Source organism: Chrysoperla carnea, chromosome 4 (genome assembly GCF_905475395.1).
Source record: "Chrysoperla carnea chromosome 4, inChrCarn1.1, whole genome shotgun sequence".
Lineage (NCBI taxonomy): Eukaryota > Metazoa > Arthropoda > Insecta > Neuroptera > Chrysopidae > Chrysoperla > Chrysoperla carnea.
The window spans coordinates 41,543,932-41,568,021 of NC_058340.1; the positions used below are offsets into that span (position 1 = coordinate 41,543,932).

The following is a 24,090-nucleotide window of genomic DNA, read 5'->3' on the forward strand; positions in this document are numbered from 1 at the left end:
TATACTCAATGCATTATGACTATTTTACATTACACAAAATTGAAAACTGTGTATATGAACAGTGGGTGGAGGCTATAAAGCGGTGGTTTTTGCTTTTAAGATCAGTGAAGCGGGCGGGTATCAATCTAGTTAATTTTTATATTTTTTGTATATAAAATAGTATAAAAAAAAAAGAAAAAAAAAAACTGAAAAATTTGAAAATAATGAAAAAAAATAATTTTATTTCATGTGGAAAAAAGAAATCTTTATATACTTTGAAAGTTAATGATTTTACGTTAAAAATGTTATATGAATATAATCAAAAGAATGTTTTAATTAGTTACTAATTAATTCCCATTCTGAGTGTTTATTTATTTTCACTTTTAATTTTAAGAAAATGAAAGTCATTTTGTTATGAATAATTTTAAAACATACGCAGAATAGTATATCTAATTAAAATCAAAATATAAGGAACAATGACCACCAGTTATAAATAAAGTTAAAATTTAAATAAACCTAACGAAAAAGTAATCGTTTATACAAAATAATGATTTATATCTCCCCTGTATTAAGGAGCTTGGCACAATGAATGTTTGGAAAAGACAAAGTAAAATTAGAAATTAATAGCCATAAAATTCAAGAAACTAACTTTCATTTTAAAAGCTTTTATTTTACAAATAAATGTTTGTATGTTTTTTTCGGGTCAAATCTTGCAACTTAATTTTAAAGCATGTTAGTCTCAGATGGATGACAATGCATGGTTAGCTAAGTCATGTCATTCACGCCCATAACAAGTCAAATGACTCATATTTATTTTATAGTTTTTAGTACAAGAAAAGCTTGTCCATTAAAAAGTATTTTTATTCAAATATTTTTTCCTTTAATATACAAACTGTCCTACTAATAGGTAATTTGGCAAGAAAAAAATACTCTTATTTCCCTTACAAAAAATTTTTTAATTTAACCGTTTGGAAAAAAGGTGCTTGAGGTAAGTATATTATGCTCCGCACTTCAATACACCAGCAGAAAATTCGTTCTAACTGTTTAATCATTTTTTAATGTACGAAAAAATTTTTAATAAATTTTAAAACTTTGCAGAAACTTTGTTGCAGCTAGGCTCCATCGTCTCGTCGGATCGCTTATAGACAATAACCTATGGCCAGGTAGCTATCATCACTTTAAATTGTGTTATAAACTAGTGTCTGGCATTAATATAAGCATTTAGTTATTGTAAAAAATGAGGGTTGATACTAATTTCCGATTCTCAGCCCGGGTACGAGCCACAAAGGGAAATTTAAATTAGATCCGCATTGTTTATAAAACAACAACCCTTTTGTTTACGTTTGCTCGATACATATTACACCTTAGATTTAATAAATTCGGGGTTTCCTAGACGGTCGATGATAGAAAATTATTTACATACTAATATTTCACAAAAATACCTCTCCTAGAATATCTTTTAAAGAAATTGATTTTCTTCGGAAAATACATGAAAAACGTTATTTTTTGTTTATTTTGTACAACTTTCTGATTGCTCTGATGCATTTTGTTATATCACAATTCCTTTTTATATATCATTATATGTTGAGCTCTTTCTAATAGAATGAGTAAATCGTTTTAAAAAGATTTATCTAAGCCATATAAATTATGTTAATACTTGACATTCAATATTATCTACATGTTCATAAAAAACATGGTACAGTCGAATTTTAACAAATTGAACTTGGAATTAAAATGTAAGAGATTCCTATTATAATACTTAATTTCCCAGATTCTTACGGATGGGTCGGCCTTAAATAGGGACAAAAATAACGAGAAGTGTCGTACCCTGGAGGAACAATGTTATTTTCTCTATATTTTGTGTATTTTTAACTTCCCAGAAGTTAATGTAATGGGGCTGATTTTGAAAATTTCCAGTTTAAAAACCTTTTCAATGTGATATCTGTGCGTGTGCGTATGGGCGTATGCTCGTATGTTCGTTTGGATTCTTTCGCCTCGATTTTCTCGCGAACCAGATATGCCATTAACACGTGACTGGGCAACTTCGACGCGTAATCGCGTATTTAGGAACTAAGAGTTTTCACTAGAATTAGTTGCGCCGTTTTTTAATGGCAATAATAAAACTGGAAAAAGGAGAATAACAAAATCTGAAAAGTGGATAATGATGAACACATCATTAATCTATGGAGATAATGATCGTTCCAACATAAGCTGCAGTACATGATCCAAAAATAATTTATGAAGGCTTATAAGACCTTTTTTTAATGTATTTTCCCTCTCTGGGAATTTAGTCGTGTGGACTACAGAGGTGGCACTCACACGATTTCAGTACTACACTGACTATGTTCTGCCAACTTATCAATTTAAAAAATAAATTTAATTGGCACTTTTGGTTGTCAGATATTTTCAACATGTATGTCCCGACGAAATTTTCTGAAACTTGGAACAAAAGTCTCCATGAACACAAACCTCAAAGCTTTTGCTTTGCCATGATTTTTATCTACACCTAGAAGTAAAGGTTTACCAAATAACATGTTTCATTCGAACCGAAAACCATTTCGGCTTAAAAAAACATAATTTATATTAATATTTATAATATTTAAACAACTAATTCAGTTAATGGCTATAATTTACCCCTTTGTTAACACTCAAAGTTAAGTTTTTTCTGAATTCGAATGTACCTGTATGGAAAACAGTTGACAAATTATATGTTTTTTTTAAAATTGTATATTAGAGTGTTTTTAATTTAATACGGTTTTTCTCTCTCTCAATTTATGGAAAAACTGTTTAACGTTACTACCTATATAAAATTATACGGCTATAAATCACAACCATGTTAGAAGATTTATTAGTGTTGACCACGAACACCTGTACTAGAGAAGAACAAGCTCATGAAAAATAAAAACAATGTTCACAACATTGCATTCTTTTATATCCTATAAAATGTAAGGGATATAAAATACTCTGGAAAGTATTTTATTAAATATATACGCAATTAATACAAAAACTGAGGAACAGCAAAGCTCTATCACTAAAGTTACATCTTTCCTTCATTATATGCATCTTCTTATTTAAGGAGATATGCAAGGATTGAATAATACTAGAAATTTCAATAAAACTTTATAAATACATTTTTTGATTAACAAAGTTTCCAAAAATCACAAAAGGTTCCTAGGTCATAGCGCTTTTTATTATTATTTTATCCTTCAAAGTTGGCTGAAAAAATGATGAATCATATAAGTGTTCAATTTGATATTTCTATATCAAAGAATCAACAGAGTGTGATAAAAAACTATCTAAAATATTTAGACAATCTTGTAGTTTATAATAATACCATAAAAATATATATGATTGCCTATTGTGTAAAAACAAAAATTTAATTTAATTATGAGTCCATCGAAGATCCATTATTTGATGAACAGAGACGACTATAGTTAGAGTACTGATGATTGAAGAGCGACATCTATATTATCAAATTTATAAACATCACTTGCTCACAATATATTATATATTTTTGTAGTTGCGTGGTACTGTAAAGCTAAAAATAACTCATTACTTGACTACAAAGCATGTATTTGGTTTATATGTATATATCGTGCAATAAATCAAAACTTTTTTACAGTACTGTAGGTTTACAATCACCTTAATGTTTTTAGACTCTTACAGATGTAATATTTCTAGCAAATTATTCGGTCAATTTAAAACATCGGAGGGTACAGAAATTCGCACCCGACTGAAATTAGTTCAGATGGAACTTGTATATCAGATAATTAAATATAAAAAATGCTCCGATATTCTTCTAAGAGCCACCGCCAGTTTTCAGCGAACTTTAAAATTTCACTTCTTAATGGAAAACTGTATACATAAAACAAATGTATAATTATAACATTTTTTTTTAAATAACATATAATCATAAAATTCCAATAAATTTTACATTTAATTGAAAACAAACATTTAAATAATATTTTGTAAATTATTTCAATTTATTATTATTGTTTAATTAAGTGTGAAAATATTAGCAATATAAAACTGAGCTGCAAATATGTAGGTAGGTGATATACATTTATATTTAATTATTAAATTAATTAAATTTATAATTTTAAATGCATACACAGAATTTTAAATAATATCATGTGCGTTAATAATTTAAAATATTTCATAATTTGAAAAATATTTTAGTAAACTCTAGTGAACTCGTTGCAATCAATTAGTTATGTAATTTGACAATTTATTTGAAAAAAAATTTATAAAAATAAAATAAACAGAAGAAGAAATTTAGTTGATAAATTTCATTTGTGTTATTTTTTTATGCTATGCTTTTTATTTTATGAATTTAATTTAAAAATTGTGCTTAAACGGTACTCTAAAAGCACAACAAATCGGTAATCGTTTTCACTTTATAATCATGGAACGTGAGTGCGACGGTACAAAGATGAGCACGAGTACATTACCTTCCCACAATAGGAAGTTATTGTAATGGGTCCGATTTTCGAAATATCTTTACGTTTCGTGGTTAGGACAAGGCATTAACACCAATTTCGAGACGAAGTATGTGCTTGTGTGTATGTTTGTGTGTGTATACGTACGTACATCCGTAGAAATTTTTTCGTCTTCGATATCGCGCGAACAAAGTGACTTCATTGAGTTGTCGATCGAAGCGTATTAACGGCATTATAATCCGAAAAGAATTATATAACATTCGGTCGAGTCGGACGAGTCGGACGAGTTTTTTTTCTTTTAAACACTTCATTATGTTGGGAAGTTATTCGTGTAGATCTCAAGGGTAACACCAGACTCTACGGCTTGTTTATTTTTTAATTTTAACCATCCGGTTGTTTACTTAAAAGTGCCAGACTATAGACACTCGTATTCCAACTATTCTAGTTAATGTAAACCCATTATTTTAGAAAATATGTTTGCAATCAAAATTCCAGATAAATCTATAGCATAACACAAATTGTATAATGAGAATATGACAGATGTTACATTTTTTACATAAAAATGGAATAAAAATTTTTTATTATAAAACGTTAAATTTCAATAACACTATGTAGAATTATAAAATACTTATTTTATTAGAAGGTCACCGGAAAATATGACCCCAATTTGCATATAAAAACAAAAATTTATTGGGAATAAAGTATAACAAATATCAAATATTTATCGAATGTTTGAAATTATAATAAACTGATAATAATTTATCGTCATTACGATTTAATATGATGGCTTTAAATGGTATTTACGATCAAATTACCAAATAATTTTAAAGAAAAACAACAGCAAACAAAAATTGTTTTAACAAATAATTTTGGAAAGAAAAAACTTTTATTGAACTAAAAAATAAAAAATAATTATTTCTATGTGTTATACATGACTATTTGTATAAGCTGGTGGTTTCAAATATACCTAAGTGGATATCAAATAAAAGAGCATGACGTGTACATCAGAAAACTGTAACTCCTAGGCAAGGGGATATGGGGGAGGAGTGAAAGCGGGGATGTGGCCCGACAAAGCGGGAAGTTCACAGCAAGTAGGCATATAAAATTTAACATCCGTGTTAAATTTTTTAATTTAACATGTTTATGATCGCAAAACTCGGAAAGTAGTCTATGGACTGACTTGAAATTTTGACCGGTCATTGCATTTTTACCCAAAAATGTTTATTTATACTTTGTATCCAGAAATTCTCACTGGCACAAATATTTAAAAATAACTGGAAAAAGAGTTGAAAGTCATATAGTTGTCAAATGTGTTTCTAGAATATTTTATTTACTCCTTTAATAATTCATCCGTCTAAGCCACTACGAAAAGTGACCGGACTTAGCGAGTATGTTAATAATTTCAATTACCAAATTATAAAATTTTACTTACGAATAATTAATTTAAAAATTGAAAATAACAGAGTTACTTCAAAGTTTTCAGTATTCACTTCTATCGACAGTCCCAATAACTTGTCTATCATTTTTAATTTTATTAAAATGCAGATATTTCATAATGAACTTCCCTTTTGTCGGTCATACTATCAGCAATAAACGGATCTGTATAAATAAAAATTTCCTTGCATGTAGATATTTCACTATTTAAGTAAAATGATGAGTTACCTAAATGTCTACGATTTCTTATATACGTAAGATGTGAATATATCCATCCTGAATACAAAGTAAAATTTATTTCATAAATATTACAAATACAGGTACGCCGGTTTATGTTTTACCCATATTTCATGACACGATGTAACAATACATTCTGAATAAGTAAAAGGTGTAAAGGAGAGAAGGATGTGTATATGTTGACGGGCGAATATCTACTTACGTTCAAGGAATATGTAAAACCAGGTAACATTATACCTACGAAGAAGGAAATATATTATATAACGGCCAGGTGTATATGTATTTATGGTTATAAATATATAATGGATTTATGATGGTACTGGGTTATTCTTGTGGTGTTATTGTGGAAGCATAAGTAAACAGGTTGGTTTCGTAAAAATAAAACACCAATTGTCTGCATTTGAAAACAAATATTCACAGAAATTAAATCAAATTTTTCTTAACGAACAGGAATAAGGTATTAAAATTTTTATTTGAAATTAGGTAGTCATTAAATTTTTTGATGCTGAATTGCCTGATAATAAATACTTTAATAAATAGTTAAATTTTTTAACTACTCGCTCCTAGCATCCATAAAAATTTTGTAAGTATTCAAAGTGAACATGAATATCCAAATCAAAATGTCAACGATTTAAATGTAGCCCACATAGTTAGAAAACTCATCTCGGGAAAATCACCTCTTCCCGCTCGTAATATTATCAGATGGGGTTGGTAAAAAATTCCGCACTATACACCAAAAAATTTGAACTACACAGTAAGAAATTTTTGTGGATATCACTATGTCAGTATCGGTACGAACAGCATATAGATTTGACCATTGAGGGAATAGTAACATTGACAATAGTTATGGTACACGAATCAATGTAGTAGTATGTCAGGCCCGTACTGGTTGGCGATTTCACAACAATTCTGCTGCTAGTACAGACAGTATAGTAAATCGGTCTCTATACCATTATCTGTCACTATACCAGTATTGTAGCAAACGCCATACACTTCTTACGGTGTCGTGTCAATTTTCAACTTTCTATCTATTATACTTTCGGATAAAAGCTATGAAACACCTCAAATTTTTTGAGAGATAAGTTTTTTCTCGGATTCAATTTGCAAAAGTAGAATTAAAAAGAGAGATTTTCGAAAAAAAAACACATTGTATAAAATTTTTGCCTTATATTTAGTTTGTAAAGTGGATATTTATAAAACAAGCAAGTATAATGACTTACTCAACAACCTAGAATTAGCAGTACTTTATTCCTTTTCGTAGTATATAAATATGATAATTTTTCCAGGTCGTTGATATATTGCACTAAGTAGGTATATTATTTTTCTAACTAGTAATTCATGACTCTAATAATGTAAGGAAAAAATTTTAAATAAAAAAATAAAATTTTAAAATAATGGTGCGAGAGCTGGCAATTTTTTTGACAGTTGATTTTCAAACAATCGGATTTCGGATATTTCTTTCATAAACGAACTTTCGTAACCAGACGCGTGATGCGCACGCTGATAAATCGCCTGAATTTCTTCCAGGCATTTTAAATTACATTCTTTAATTATAAAACTAAATCATATTAAAATAACAGAAAAACTTAAATGATTTATGAAAGTTTTCTTTTAATTATTAGAATAGTATCTGACGCGTTGTTACCAAAGGTAAAACCAAATGCCAGGCGTACTCCATCGCTATCCTAATTTCAATAAGAAAAGAAAACCATAAATACAATAAATTTTGTAAAACAACTTCAAAACATTTCATATAACCATCACTGAAATTCAATCTACACGCCTTCAAATAATTGGACTAACGCTTTTTTATCGATTTTGGTCCAAAAAAATCAAGTTCTTTTTATAGTTGTTATATAATGAAAAATATGGTGGAAGCGCGTATAAGAACTATGAAGCACTTTAAATTAACATAAAACAAGGAAAAATATTTTTTACATCAATGAAATAGATTTTATTGGAAAGATAATTTTATGTCATTGATGTTTGAATTTTCACACGCTTTTCGCAGCAATTGCAGTCGTATTTCCCCAGGAACTCGCCGATTATTTGTTCCAACCATCTCTGGTTTATCGGCACTTGGCCACTTGGTCCTGGAGGTCAATTTACAGGTTCATTACATGAAATTTAAAAAATATTCATAAATTTCCATAAATATAAAAAATTTCAACAATTTAAGGTAGTTTATTAATAATTTATTTTCGAATGTTTCAGGAATTGTAAATCGTGGTGATTCATTTCGCCGTCGTCGATCTCGTAGTTCGAGTTTATGCCCAGGACATCATGCCTTACCGTTATCATTAGATAGAGAAACTCCACCACGTTCACCAGGTGGTATCCATACAACAGTTGTTACTGAAGAAGATACGACAACAATATCAAGAAGTAATATAAATTTAAGTAATAATACATTGAATAATCATCGTTCATCATCTGAAGATCATGGCGATAAACGTAATGTTCATGATGATGACGAAGAAACGAAATGTTATCATGTAGCTCTGATTGGTGCACCAGGCGTTGGAAAAACTGCATTAATTAGTCAATTTATGACAAGTGAATGTATAAATGCGTATGATCGACAGAAAGGTGAGTACCTACACGTATATTTTTATTTGTAACTATTTGTACCCTAACACGCTTTCCGTGGCACATTGTGGTAACTTACAGTTTTGTAATGTACAACGTCCTTTTATTTGATACCCTACTTGGGAATATTTGAAAATATTCGGTGTTCATCTCCGCTTCCAACCCTCATGTTCCATTGCGTCGGGCCTTAAAAATATATAAAGCTTTTTTTGAAGCGGATTGTATACCAATCGATTTACAATTGTCGTATCAATCAATGTATAAGATTTGAGCTCAATCGATGCAGAACTTTTTGAGTTTTTGAAGCATACACAAACGAACTTAAAATTTGTAAATATATAAGATGTATTTACGCTTTTTATTAATTCATAGCACTTATTCAGATTATGCTAATAATTTAGCCTGGTTGCAAATATTTTAATAACTAAACTGTTAGTAAATTAACAAAATGCGTCCATATTCATAGTACATTACTAATTAAGAACCATTAGTGATGCAATAACAGTTGACTAATTTGTTATTATTTAAACACACAACAAGTTACTAAATTATTCATACTGGAATAAATATTAACTTAGTCTGAATAAAACTTTAGACACAGAAAAATGGAATAATAGATACAGGAAATTATTATAAATGAAATCAAATCATGGGAGCTAAATTTAAATATTCTTCCGTCATGTAATTTTTATATGCGCACTCTTATGCAGCAAAACGTCATAATTTAAAACATTTTTAATTGAAATCATTTTAGCTCAAACTAAAAAGCAAAGTACACTATTTTAGGCTATATTAAACGTATTGCCAGGCGTCTTGATAAGTTTCCCTCTCAAAAAAAATTTAATCCAACTGTTCCTCCAACGATCCTATTAAGATGGCCTTCAATTTTGAAGACAATCATTTTTTAGCAAGAAAACGATATGTAAATTCTTAGAATGAAAAATTCACCCGGCTGATCTCAAATCAAACGATTTTAGTACAGTTGAAAATGTTAATTTATTAGCTTGCAAACGAAATCGATTTTCTAGACTTAGAACCAAAATTTAAATACAGTTTATTATAACAAAAGTAGAGAAAAAATTTAATTTCTCGTCAGATAATGCTTATAAAATTATTTTTACATTTTTTAATCGCGTAGGTACATATCAAATTTTTTGGCATTTTCATTCGAATTTTAGTAATTGAAAATAATATTTTTTAACTTAAAAATGGTTGAAGTTAATTGAATATCCAACAAACATAATATCAATTATATCAACCGCGAGATTTTAAACTCACAAAACTATAATGGTAACAAAATCTATAAATAAAAATATATTTAAAATAAATTCGAAAAAAAAATATTCTAAATATACCACACACTTGGAACACGAATGTCTACAACCGAATTCTGACATCGTGATAAATGACTAATTATTATTTTTGAAAAAAAAAAAAATTATTCCAGTTGCTATGTTTTTAAACCAAATAATGTGTACACAAAAAAATATTCTTAAACGATTTACAAAAGATTTATTTTTATTATAAAAAAAAACTATTGGCTGTTAATTAAATATGAAAAATACATTTATATACTTTGGTTTGGTTGCGTTTGGTGTACACTAATGAACCAAAATCTTTTTTTAATTTTATAAAAGTAAATTTTCAAACGATAATGGTAACTTTCTTTTGTCGTGAATATATGTCAAGAAAAATAGGATAATTTTTACCGAATAGAAATTTATTTACCATTCCAAGCAAAAAAAAGAAATAGTAGAGAGCTTACACATAACTAGGGCTACCAACTGTCCTGCATTTTACGAAAACGTCCCGAAATTCACAACATTTGTCCTGCATATTCAACTATTATAATTTATTCCCTCAATTTTTAATTAAATCAAAAAATAATAATATTCTATGTACACGGACCCATAAATACCTGTAACCTTTCTCTTAAAATGCTTCGACAGGCCGAGTTAATAAATTTTAAATACCAATTTTCAAATCATTATTTTATGCCCCTTTTAGTAACTACATTTTTTGAAGTACTTTTCAAGTTATCCCGGAATAACTTTTTTCGATGTTTGCAACCTTACTTAAAACTGCCGAATCGGTTTGAAAATGTCTTTTTTTAACAATTACTTTCTATTTTAAATCTTTGACACTTTTTGAAACGTAGAAGTTGAAACTTCCTACAATTATTTTACGAAGGTATTGTATAGTCATTCAATTTTTAATAACATACATAACAGATCAAAAAAATTATCAAATAATAGAAAAATACCCAATCCTTTATGAAAACTCTCAAATTATTCAAACTAAGTTGAGCTTCATTATAACGCACGACTTAACGACTATTTTTGCATTTTTTAATCAGACAATTTTCTCAAGATCAAAGAACTTCAATCAGCTTATGTATTCGAAAATGGTCTCGTTCTTGCTAGGAGAGGTCTTTGAATGATTGAAAAAGTACTATGAAATGAAGATCATTCAACTTCTACAATCTATATCAATTCTCGCTAGAAAAAGAGATTTACAATAAGTCAGCAATACTTTAGATATCAAATCTTTGACCAAAAAAAATCTATGCCTGTTCTTCAAAACCTACAAATGATTGACGAGGGCTCTTAACAGAAAATAACACCTATCCTATCTGTTACACCCTGTAGAAGACATAATTTAGAAATTTAAATTCACTAAATACTCAATTCAAACAAAAAAACCAAATGCAAAATGCAACAGTGATTAATGCCTGCTTCGAATCATTTTTTTTTATTTATTTAATCATATGATGGACGCTATACAAAATAAAATTTATTGACAAAAAAAAGTATTTTAAAAATAAATACAAAATCTCCAGTAAAGTCAATTTTATCTGTTGCCACAACAGTTGTTCATATATATTTATGGGTACATAAATATAACATTTATTTATTTTACAGTACATGATGAGGATGCCCTAAAAATAGAGTTAACATTTTACTCTCAACTATAACATATAATACGTCAGATTAACAACAAACAATAATGGCCTTTTATGTTATCCTACATGTAACTACTTTATAAAATGTTATAGTTTTTATTTTTTTATTTAAAGGATGTACGAGCCATGGGCATGGGATTTAAATTCAGGGATCGGTAGTAGATGCCGCAGGATTCGGGAAAGCCTTAATTACGTGTTATTACACTCTCTGTCATCACAAAATGATTATTTTTCGAATTTGTATAAAATAGTAGGTTTCCATCATGCGAGCACAAACCATCTGGTTTTTATTTTCGTTTTTCGGATATAATTATTTTAACAGTTATCTTTTTATATAAATATCGTGGTGTACGGATATTCATCGATTCGAAGATTGTGATACAATCAAAAAAACGTAAAAAAGAAAAAACGTTCACTATAAGGGTTTAAATTTTAGGCGCGTCCATGATAGCAGCCTCTATATTTCTTGCCCTTAATAAAATATGCTACCAAATGGCTTAGCGATCCTAAAACTATCAAGATATTACGATTTATTTTAAGAATTTTGAAATAAATAATACATTAAGAATACGCTTTTATAAATAAAAGTTGAACTAAAAAGTAGAAAATAATTTTATCGAAAAAATGCGTGTACTAGATTTCAATTATTGTAAATATTTTATTAACAGAAAAGCAAAGAGTTGTACATCCTTAAATAAATGTATCAACTATTTTTAGAACTCTTTTTATATAGAGTATGTTCTTAAAAAAGTGTGCTATTAGATCAAGAACTTATCACACTAACATGAAAAAAAAACCAAGCTAAATGTGATTGTAACATAAGCTTTTGAAATATAGTAAGTAATGTAGTAAGTAATCATGTAAATTATTTCAGTCAAATTTATTATCTGCGAGAAACTTTGTTTCTCTATATTAACTGGAAAAAATAATAGTTTTGAACCTTTTAGTTCTGAACTAAAAAGTAGAAAGCAATTTCTACGAGTTAAAAAAATATCGTGATTAAAAAAAATCATTCAATCGTAAAAAGCGTGGGAGGGGGTAGATTTCAATTATTGTGAATATTTAATTAACAAATATTGGTTAAAGGAAAGTCATTATAAAATATCTTAAAAGTACTCCACGCTTTTTTACGATAAAATGATTTTTTCTTGCTAATCTTTTCTTCCACTCTATTTTTTTTTTTAACTTACAGAAATAATTTTTACTTTTTAGTTCAGTTTTACAAAAGCTTGTTTTTTAGTTTTTTAAACGATTAATTATTTATTAATTTTATGGAATGTTACCTGCGCTTCTACCAGAATTAAGAATTATAAATATTATAAAATCGTTAATCGGACAGACTTATTAAATAATAAGCACGATAAAAGATTCCGTTACAAAATCACGAACAAAGATTCCGTTACTCTTAGATACTGTTACTTAGATACCTAAATACGTATCAAGCAACAAAAAACATGTTAAAAATGATTTGATGAACAAGCTTTTGAAAAATTTACTCTCAAATATTTCCATTTTTCTTATATGAGATAAAAACAACTATATATTAGAAAATTGAAAATCATTCTTTGAAATATCTGCAAAGAAAATTATTACTCGCGCGATATTGGAAAACTGTCTTTCCACACAGTTTTCACAAATTTCTAATTTCCCTGCGTCTTGTTAATTTTGACCAGTTAAACTTTTTCCACATTTGTAAAAAAATAATATGTTCAACCCGCTTACTTATTTACTGCGTAAAAGCTATACATTGGCTTTTCTATTGAAAAGAAAATTTTCCCAATATCGTCGTTGATATGTAAATGTAGAGACACTCTTTAATAAAACGTTTATGGAAATACATTTTATCTGGAATATATTTTGCAGCATTGAAGAAGAATTAAAAATATCATATATAATAGGTGAACACTGTTTGCTATAACGCATTTCAACATTCTAACATTTTTTTCAGCATTTATGAAATTGATTCTAATAATTTTACATTTACATAAATAATTTCATATTGTAAACAAGCCTATTTTTATTGTTGTTTTACCAAATATTTTTGTTTTCATTAATTAATATATTATCAATATAATATTTTTTATATGAAACATTGTTAAATTTCATTTAAGTTTCATACTTGATAAAAAATATTGAGCTTTAAATTTTTTAACAAACAAAATTTATAGCAAGTATATTTTACGTCGCTTCTAATTACATGATGAACTTTTTCGGTTTAATATTAACAAAGGTTGTATGACAAGTTTAATATTAACAAAGATTGTATGATATATCGCACTTTTAACTTGAAACTACCGTCCATGTTTTAGATTGTTTATTTACAGCAAGTCAAAAATTTGTATGTATGTAGTAAGTACTTAGGCTAACAACAATAAGAATGAACAATATCGAGAGATCTGTGCTTTTAAAGTTGCAGAAAATTTGAATACCCCCCCCCCATTTAAAATTGGTAAATATCTATCTTCTTTAATATTATAATATCTGGATGACCGAGCTTTGCTCGGTTTTCTTAAAAAGACACAAATTTTATCACTAATAGAAGACCGTTTTAAATGTCTCCACACAAATACCAATTTGAATCATTAACTACGATATACACCAATAGATATCAGGAAGAGTTATATTTTGCATTGTATTTCATTAACTACGATATACACCAATAGATGTCAGGAAGAGTCATATTTTGCTATGTATGTTTCAGTTTTTCATGAAAAAACGAATAAAACGACGTTTTTTTAAAATGAAACCTTGTTAGATTGACTTCGTACCAAAATCGCCCCAAAAAACCTCTACATACTCATTTTCATGAAAATCGTTGGAGCCATTTCCAAGATCGTTGATATATATATATATATATGAAATTTTCATGAAATGTAGTATGCAGGGGTTTTGGGGGCAATACATCGATCTACTAGGTTTCGATTTACCAAAAAAAATAAAAAATAACGAGAAAAGTTCGGTCATCTAGGAAGTATCTATTAAGCTAGTGGAGCAATTAAAAATTTGCCAGTTCCAGAGCGTAAAATGATTAGCTCTCTCAATATCGCCTTTCTCGCTATTGTTAAATTACCTGAGATAAGGACAAACAAATGATTTGTTTGAAATAAGTTCAAAAATATACGAGAGTTTTTTTTATACCTATCATATTTATTTTTTTGTAATCTAAAAATAAAAAATTATAATTAGACCGCCAAATTAAAACAAAACAAAAAATAAATTATCAAACAAAAGATTTATAATGCATTTTCAAGATGCATTATTATGTCTACATAATACACGTACACAACGATTCAATTATCAACAATGCATGTTTTCACCGACTTCAAACAGAAAAGGAGGAAGTTATCGATTCGACTGTATTTTTTTTTGTAATGTGTATTACCTCAGAACTTTCGACTGGGTGAATCGATTTTGATGATTCTTTATCTATTTGAAAGCTGGCTCCCGTGTGGCTCCGTTTTATTTTTGTCTAGTTCTTTGAACATGGCATCCATGAGAAAACTATAAAAGTCTTAAATTTGCATTAAGTATGCACGACAAAAGAACGAATAACTCAATATCACGCCAGCCGATTACGATGATTTTTTTTAGTGAAAAATTAGTGTATACTTCAGATTCACTAAAAATCACAAAACTTCTTTTCTTTTGAAGTCGGTTTTCTTTTTGTTAAATGTCTTTTTCATAAAATGAGGCATAATTATTATTTATATTAAAGCTTTTTATTTAAGTCAAGCAACAAGTAAATAAGCTCTATATTCTACATGACGGCTGTGTATAAAACATGTCTATTGTATGTGTTTTTGAATATCCAATGTCAAATACTTTCCGCCCAATAGGAATTCCGTCCAAAACTATCAAACAAGTTATATCAGGAGATTTAAATAACAAAATAACAGAATACAAAAGATATCGGAATCCGCAATTCTTATTAGGTAAGGCGCTTGGCGTGAATGCAAGAAGTTCGGGCTCAAGTCTTGGTTCGAGTTTTGTTTTTCAATTCTCTTTAATTATTCTACTAAATTTTTCGGAAAATGCTTCTAACAAAAGTTGTTTGTTACTTTATAAACAATTAAAGAATATCATTGGAAGACAAATATTTCTCTTTTTTAACATTGACAAACTTTAGATTATTTTATTACACAGAATTATGTTCAAATATAAAATAAAGTTATCTATATTTGTTAACGATAATAGCTTAACTATAAACATGGCCATTTTAACCTCTTGTGTAATATATCAACTACAACCGTATAAAATGACGCATTTTGCATTACGAATTTCCTACATTTTGAGTTTAAAAAAGACAAAATAATTTTATCATACCAGTTTTTTCCGTAAAAACGATAAAATGGACAAATCTAAAACTAAGTTGAAAGCTTAGTTTATACCGCTAAATTGGTTGAAACTTTGTAAAGAAGTATATTATAATATTTTTAATTTAAATATTGACAAGAATGTTTACCTCCTTGAAAGAATAAGAAAAATTCACTGAGCGGTTCAAAAATTAAACTTCCATTTTTCAAAACAACTGCTATATTTTTTTCTCAAAAACGAAATGCAAATGTATTGTAAGTAGCAAAACCTGGTTAAAATAAGGGTATTCATAATCCAAAAAAATCAATGGCAACTTCTGTGAATGGCCAAGTCAAATTATTCGAAAAATTAAAAACATTCTTTTCCATGCTTAGACCCACGCGATTCACTCGCAATGCTCCCTTCATTTTAGTGAACACTGAAATACTAATCTCCTCGTCTTGACAGAATTTTACAGCTTGACAGAATCTTACAGCTAGTTTATAATCGTAAACATTGATTTTCTCAACGAGTTTAGTTTATTCTATCTCTTATATATAAACACAAATATATATAATACGTATACTTTACTATAAAACATTGTATAATGACGTAATTATCTTAAAATACATTTTGGCTTAAAGTTTAATAATATTAAAATCAGTAAAATGCATTGTAAATAAATGTATTTTATTTAGAGTTGTTTTCATATAAATTGAACCATACGTAGTAAAATAATTTTTATGAACAATTTTTTTTACTATTAGTACATCTAATAAGCCGGAAAATGTGGAAAAGTGATGGATCAGCTCCGATTTCAAATTTTTTTTTTAAACGTGTTCCTTAGACTTTCAGGAACATTCAGCCGTGCTAACCTTTGAGAAAATTAGGTAGTTCCCAACCCCAAAGCACTCTAAATAGTAACATTGAAAACAAATCAAAATTTCATCTCGAAAATCGTCTCCCGTGGGCTTTCGAGATCGCTGATCATAAAGTTAAAAACCAACTGAATACGATTGCAATCTCATTAAAAACACTCCTAGGCGTGACAATGATAATCATTTAGAGAATTCTAAATTTCACTTCGGAAATCGTTTCTTGGTAGTTTTTGGGGCCACTTTTCATAAATTCAAGGTCAAAAAGCAACTTTATGTTGTTACCACCAAATTTGGTTTAATGGGGATGTAACTACATTCAGTTGGTTTTTGACCTCAAATTCATGCGACTCCGAAAACCCTCGGGAGACGATTTTCAAGGTGAAATTTTGATTTGTTTTTACTGTTATTATTTGGAGTGCTTTGGGGATGGGAAAACTACCCTAATTTTCTCAGTTTTCTTAGTAATGCCGTGTGTATTGTCTGCTGTGCCCTTTGTTTCCAATTTAATTCGAAGTATTTTAATAGCTTTTTATTATTTTATACCATTTAGATCGTTAGAAAAACATGGCATACAAATTTATTTTATTTTTATTTTTGTAACATCAGAAATTAGATTGCTTCAGGGAGATATCCTAAACTTACCCTCTAACGTAATATTACTACCCTACATAATTGATAATATAAATCAATCCATATTTCGAACACCTTATGACAATAATTTAATAATAATTATGCATTACCATTGCTAATAATCGCCTATAGTTAAGCATTACAATCATTGAAGTGAACTAAGCAGATTTGTATGTATCTACTATTATTCAATATACAAACCTCCTTAAATCTAGGTTAATTAATTAATATATGTATATTATCTTAATATTAATTATTACAAAAATTTAATTCGAATATCAATTTATTGTGGCCTTGAACTTTTCAATAATTAAAGTTTGCTCTGTGGGAAAGTGGGAAAATGACCTTTTAAATTGGTAAATAATGGCCCAATCAATGAATAAAGAAATTTTGTGTGGTCGTTGATAGTTAGCAATGATTGTAAAAACTCGACCTATTTTCGGGACTTTTAAATTTCAATTACTGATTAAAATATTGAAAATCGTTTCTCATGTCCATTCTTTTGTTCGAAATATTTAATAAAAAAAACCAATTTTATTAATTAAGGTAATTTAATACTACCTAATAGAAAAACTTGTTAAGTTATAGCGTGACAAAAATATAGCAGAGATTGATGATGCATTAACAAAAATTATTAAAACATGCAAAATTTATGCTACACTATATAACGTGTGAAACTACTACACACGGAATACAGAAAATAATTTTAAATTAATAGGTACTATATTTTGTTATTTTTCCTGGAATAGCATATTGTTTTTTTTTCTTGTTCAAGAAGCCTAGAAATTAAACTTAGTGTTAATAAATCGATAAAGGTTACACAAAAAGTATTTCTTAAAAAAAATTTAAAAATTTAAGAAGATAAAATCTTAATAAACAGAAAAATGGTTAACAATTTTAGAAACAGCTAAAATCTTTATTGCGTTCGTTGAATTTACTAAAGCTGATCATTTGCGCCAAGAAAACGATCGAACAGGGGTCAGAAATATGCTATCGACGGTGCAGTTTAAAATGAATTTACTAAAGCTGAAAATTGTTATACAGATTGTATATTGCATATAAATAACAGTTATGATTGACAGTCAGTAAGATGTTAGAATAGGGCTGGTCAGTCAGCCCTTATTTATGAACAATAAATACATCAGATTCATTTATGATTTCCATGGTATTTAAAAAAATAATTAATATTTGTTTTATATCGTATTCTAATTTAAAAAACGGTTCTCTAATCCGGCAATTCGTATCTCGTCTCGTCTCGGAAAGTGGTTCTTTTTCTTTTTAGAATAGGAAAAAGAAGAAACATACATCAATTTTAGAGTAAAGAAAATATTAGAGTATTTAAAAAGATATCAGGATTACGCCCACATAATTTTTGTAAATAAGTGCAAACATGGTACGGTTAGTTTTTTTCTTCAATCTCTCGCGATTAAATTCTTACAGAAGCAGTTGTAGAAAACACTTATTCAGTTGTTGAAAATGTTCAGTTAATAAGAAATCTACCATATAATCAAGCATTATTAATAATTCAAAGCTTAAGCTTTACACACAAAATAAAATGTATTAGAGCATAATAAATTTATATTTCATATTTAATGAATAACACAAAAACATTCACTCATCATAGCCATGCTTGAAAACCTGGTACGATAGACGAACAGACATCCATGTTCGTCGTACCTACATTCGTGGTTAGAAAATTGATAAAATGATACCTTTAATTAAAATATATATATGCGATAAAAATATCACAATGCACGTATTTCAGCATATACTATAATATTGTTTTATGCTACCGTAGGCGTAGTAGTAGTACAGTACAGGATGTTTCAACTTAAGGAAAATGAAATCAACTGTTCACTTTTTGCTAAAACCTGGTTCAATAAGTTTCTTGGGCGTCAAAGATCATTTTTAAACCAGTTAGTCACGCAAATATTTGTACTTGTTAATAAACAATAAATTGTTAATTAAATAATGGTCCATGTAAAAGTTCACATAAAAAATTAATGAATAAGTAACTTTTACTACATATTATATTTTAGACATGTATAACAAACAGTTTTTAGATTATTTGACAAACACTCACATATACGTAATACAAGTTGCCTATTTATTAATAGAACAATTCCAGCCGAATCGAAAAAAATACAAGAAAGTGAATCGTTGAATTTGAGTCTTACCAGATATGATATATCTTTTGTATGAGAATAAACAACAATAGAGAAGTTGCATGTTTTTTATTTCATTTTTATTTTTTCGAAACATTACTAAAAATTATTAAGAAAAATTTCTTTTAATTATTTGTTAATTTTTTATGTAATTTTACAATTGAATAATTTGATAAAAGAGCAAAGAGATTGTAGGTTGAAGCCAGATCGATAGCCTTAAACACTCAGGCTTTAGTTACCATACAAATCTTTAAGAGTGTGAATACCAAAATGCCCATCCACACTCCTCTTTGGCCTTCCTTTAGAAATGATGATTTAATTCGGAAAACTAATTCTGCTGACGAAGACGGAAGTGAGATAGAAATTCAAGATAGATCGAGAGGGTTTCATTAGACATTATTAACTCAATATTGTATTTCTAATATTGTAATTGTCCGATAAAGCAGACGGGTCAAATTTTCTAAGAAACATTAAATTTAGTATCTGCCGAGCTTAGAAGCAAAAAGCAAAATATAGGGCTGTTCAGTAAGATATTACTCTATACATATGTGGGCTCTTAGTACCTTAACACAATGATGTCGGTGTAAAAACAAAGATAGTCAAATGCAGATAAGTGGTAACATCTTACTAGACAACCCTGTATAAAATTCCTTAAGCATATTCAGGGGCCAAATTTAAATCTGAATAATTTTTGGGACAGCAAAAAGTAGCTAAATGGCATTCGGATCTGTACCGACTATTGTAAACAAGGCTTTATCTAATACTACAATATATAATTTGGCGACAAGTTTTTCCAATAAAAAGTTGTACAAACAAAGTTATAAAATGAAACAAACATAGTAATCAAGAGTTATTCATTTGTTTATTTTAATTGATCATATTGAAAAAACAAATAAACAAACGCTAAGTGTAACAAGCTACCATAGATTAATGAAAAACATGGAAAAACACAAATTTCCCGTGTGCAAATTTAATGTTAACAATTTGTTATATATTTTATGTAAAAAAACAGATACGAGAGTCACCATTCAAAATTTTAATTTAATTTATTGATTTTGTTTTTGATCTGCTTTTTTAAAGATGCCTTTAGTGTGTTCTTGTGCGATTCATAATACTGGAAATTTTTTTAGAATAATATTGTCAGTATTGCTTTTTGTTGGTAGAATATTGATGGTATTTAACTGAATCAGATTTTTATTTCAATTTTTTAATAAAAATCATTGACATTCGATTAAACAATTGTCCATGGAGTTTGCGTAAGGCTGGTGTTATAGAATTGGGATGGCTTAAAGTACACAAGGATCTGAAGGATATATACAGTGGTTTGCTTCTAATGTTAGGTACAAGTGGTCCGTCAGAGCGTATCGGTTGTATTTATGGACGGACTAGAATTTATAGAAAAGCAAACGTTTTCGTTTTTTAGTTATTGTAGTGATAACTGCAATCCTCTGCAGGTAATTATGGATAAATAAAAATGGATAATTTTTACTCTAAATCAAATATTTTCTAAGAAAGGTTTCGTAAATTATTCGAAAAGCAATAGAGATAAGCTACGAGGGAAGTCGTTTCCATGCACATTTTAGCATAAGCTACTAATCCCTCCAAAATGACCATTTATTCTGATACATCAGTATTATGACTATTGTTCTGAATTACATTCGTATATCTCGATTAACGATATCAGCAGTCGTCGATAAAAAGTTACAAAATACGGGCACTGACATATATCTCGAAAAATGAAAGTTTTTTGACTCCTCAATACATATTTGGTGCCAATTATCCTGGTTAATTTTATATTGTTCCAAAGATAGCAGTGAATATGATTCTTTTTATTGTGTATTGGTGAAAACTTTTTTTATTTATTTTGTAAATGAAAGAAAATAATTTTTTCCTTACATTTATTCATAAATGTAAAAGTTGTTTTCTGGTGAAAAAACTTACTACATTTATACTAACATAATTATCTGTAACATCTTGACATGTTGTTCCTATAAACGTGCTACAAACATACAAACACTGTTTGTTGTGTGCTGTCGACAATTTTCTTTTCACTTAATAGAATAAAAAAATTTATAAAATTATTATCTCAGAATTGATAAAAAAGCACGCAATTTTTATAATTTTTTTTTATTTAATAGAAAACTTGAATCATCTGAAAATTTATTAATTCTTATTTATCTATACTGATCTAAATACACAAATAAAAAAGGACTAGTTGCTAGAAAATATACATCAAAAGGTACGAGCGCCAGGGTAACGTTGAATAAAAGGCTTAATTTTTTTTATATGTAATTTTACTTAGTCTAAATCGATCCTGAAAATTTTATTGGGAGTTGCACGATTATTTAACTAAATAAATGACTTCAAAAGTAGGCATATTTAACATTGGCTTTATGGGAAACGGTAGATGGATGATACGTTTTCATATTTATCCAATTTTCTTTTTATTCAAATCGATCATTCTGCTATTGTTCGACGTGAATTTTATTATCACGAATTTCTCCGATCCCGTTGTCAAGAAAAAGAATCATCGATCTCAGTAAAAGTTATTTTTAACCACCGAACTAAAAAAAGGGTGTTATAAGTTTTAGCGCTATATGTGTGTGTCTGTCTTTCTAAACGGAAGAACCGATTTATATTTTTTTGTTTCGTTTGAAAGTCAATTTTATGGAGAATCTTCTTAGCTATGTTTCAAGTGCGAGCTAAGGGTTACGTACCCAAATAACTACAAAATTGGAGATGATCTTCAAAATCGGTACAATTTGGAAAAGGTTTTAAGAAAAGAGGTAATTTAAGAAAAGTGTTCTTAGATTTGTTTCAAGTGCGAGTTTAGGGTTCCGTACCCGAAAAAATTTAAAATAAATAATAAATTTAAAAAAAAGCTTTAAATTTTGTAAATTTAAATTTAATTTTTAAATTTAGTATGTACTTATGTACACAGAATTATATTGCCTTTTTTACTAACAGCATATTACTAAAATTATGATGTTGAATTAGGTAGGAAAACATTCGATCAAAGCGTGTTAAATACAAATTATATAGTTCATATATTACATACTAATTATTATGATAAAAAGTTTTATTAAAAAATAATTGGACAGTATTTTTAATTACAAAATAGCAAAAAAAAAACTTTTTTAAAATACATTATCATGTTTTTAACGCTTATTGATGCGGAACAATAAATACCTCATAAAATGATCAAAAATATTAATTTTGTAAATTACATATTCTACTTATTATACACATCTGGAAATGCTATAAAAAATCAAAACTAAAAATGTTATGAAGATTTGTCCCCAAAACTTCCATATACAATACATACTTAATGTAAGTAGAGATTGTTTTAGGTAGACATACAGATGGCGACTCTAATAGTGAGCCAATCTTCAAACGATACGTGTAAAAATTTCATTTTTCGATTTTAAGCTCAGGATATTGAAGCTATAATCCCTAATAGAGCTAAAATTTAACAAGTCGATCGCAAGATTGGTCTCAGTACCATATTTACCGTTTAGGCAGTCTAGGTGACCAAAATCAAAGGCAGTCGACTTGACTATGAAGCTAAATTATACAAGTCATTACCTGGCCGAATTTAGAAGATACTTTTCAAAACGTTAAATCTTATTGAGAATATATTTGGGTGCGATGACAAGAAATTGTACAAGCGAACGATTTTTTTCAAAATTTGTTTCCAAAGTTGGTTAAAAACCTAGACTTTGATGCATGGACGAATTTTTAAAGAGGAAACATAAAATTCCTAAATTATTTAATTAGTCAATTTCTTATGTCCGTCTGTTAACACGATAACTAAAAAACGGAAAAATATATCAATTTGAAATTTTTATAGCGTGCTCAGAACGTAAAAGGTGAGTTTGAGTTCCTAAGTGGGCAACATAGGTCAACTGGGTCTTGGGTCCACAGGACCCATTTTGTAAAGCTTAAGAGATAGAACAAAAGTTCGAATGTAAAAAATGTTGCCTATAAAAAAATAAACAATTTTTTTGGAACAATTTTTTACTGACTGTTGGAACATCACTGTTTACCCGTGAAGATGAAAATTAAGGCAAAACTATGGTATCCATTTTCTCTTAAACTATAAAAGATAGGGAGTTGAAAATTTTAGGTAGCTTCAACTAAATGGTCTTGTGTCAGATTTTTGAAAAACGAACAAATTTCTAGAAAATCCGTTCGAAAATTTTCGAAAAGCAAAACAAATGACGACCAAAAATCCGCCATAATTGTGCTGGTTTTTTTAAATTATCTAATTTATTAAAAATAATGCAAACACTGACATTCAACACTTTCTATATCAGGTCAATCAACTCCGTTAATTGTATGTTTTACTTATAATTTACATATTTTTCACATTTTTCTTAATAATTTCAATCCCCTTAAGTGGGCTTCCGCCAAAATTAAGCCTACGGGCAACAACAGTTGTAAATGCCGCACTTATGGTTCCCCATACAAAATATCCTCTACAT

The 24,090-nt window shown here is 28.4% G+C and overlaps 1 protein-coding gene across 2 annotated transcripts in view; it reads left to right on the forward strand.

Annotated features, from left to right (window-relative positions):
- The window catches only part of LOC123299259 (GTP-binding protein REM 1), a 152,823-nt gene that overhangs the window by 98,067 nt on the left and 30,666 nt on the right, over nt 1-24,090 (forward strand). For both annotated transcript variants that reach the window (XM_044881593.1, XM_044881594.1), the window contains exon 3: nt 8,304-8,678. In XM_044881593.1, the coding sequence (XP_044737528.1) occupies nt 8,304-8,678 (375 nt within the window). The remainder of the gene's footprint in view (nt 1-8,303; nt 8,679-24,090) is intronic.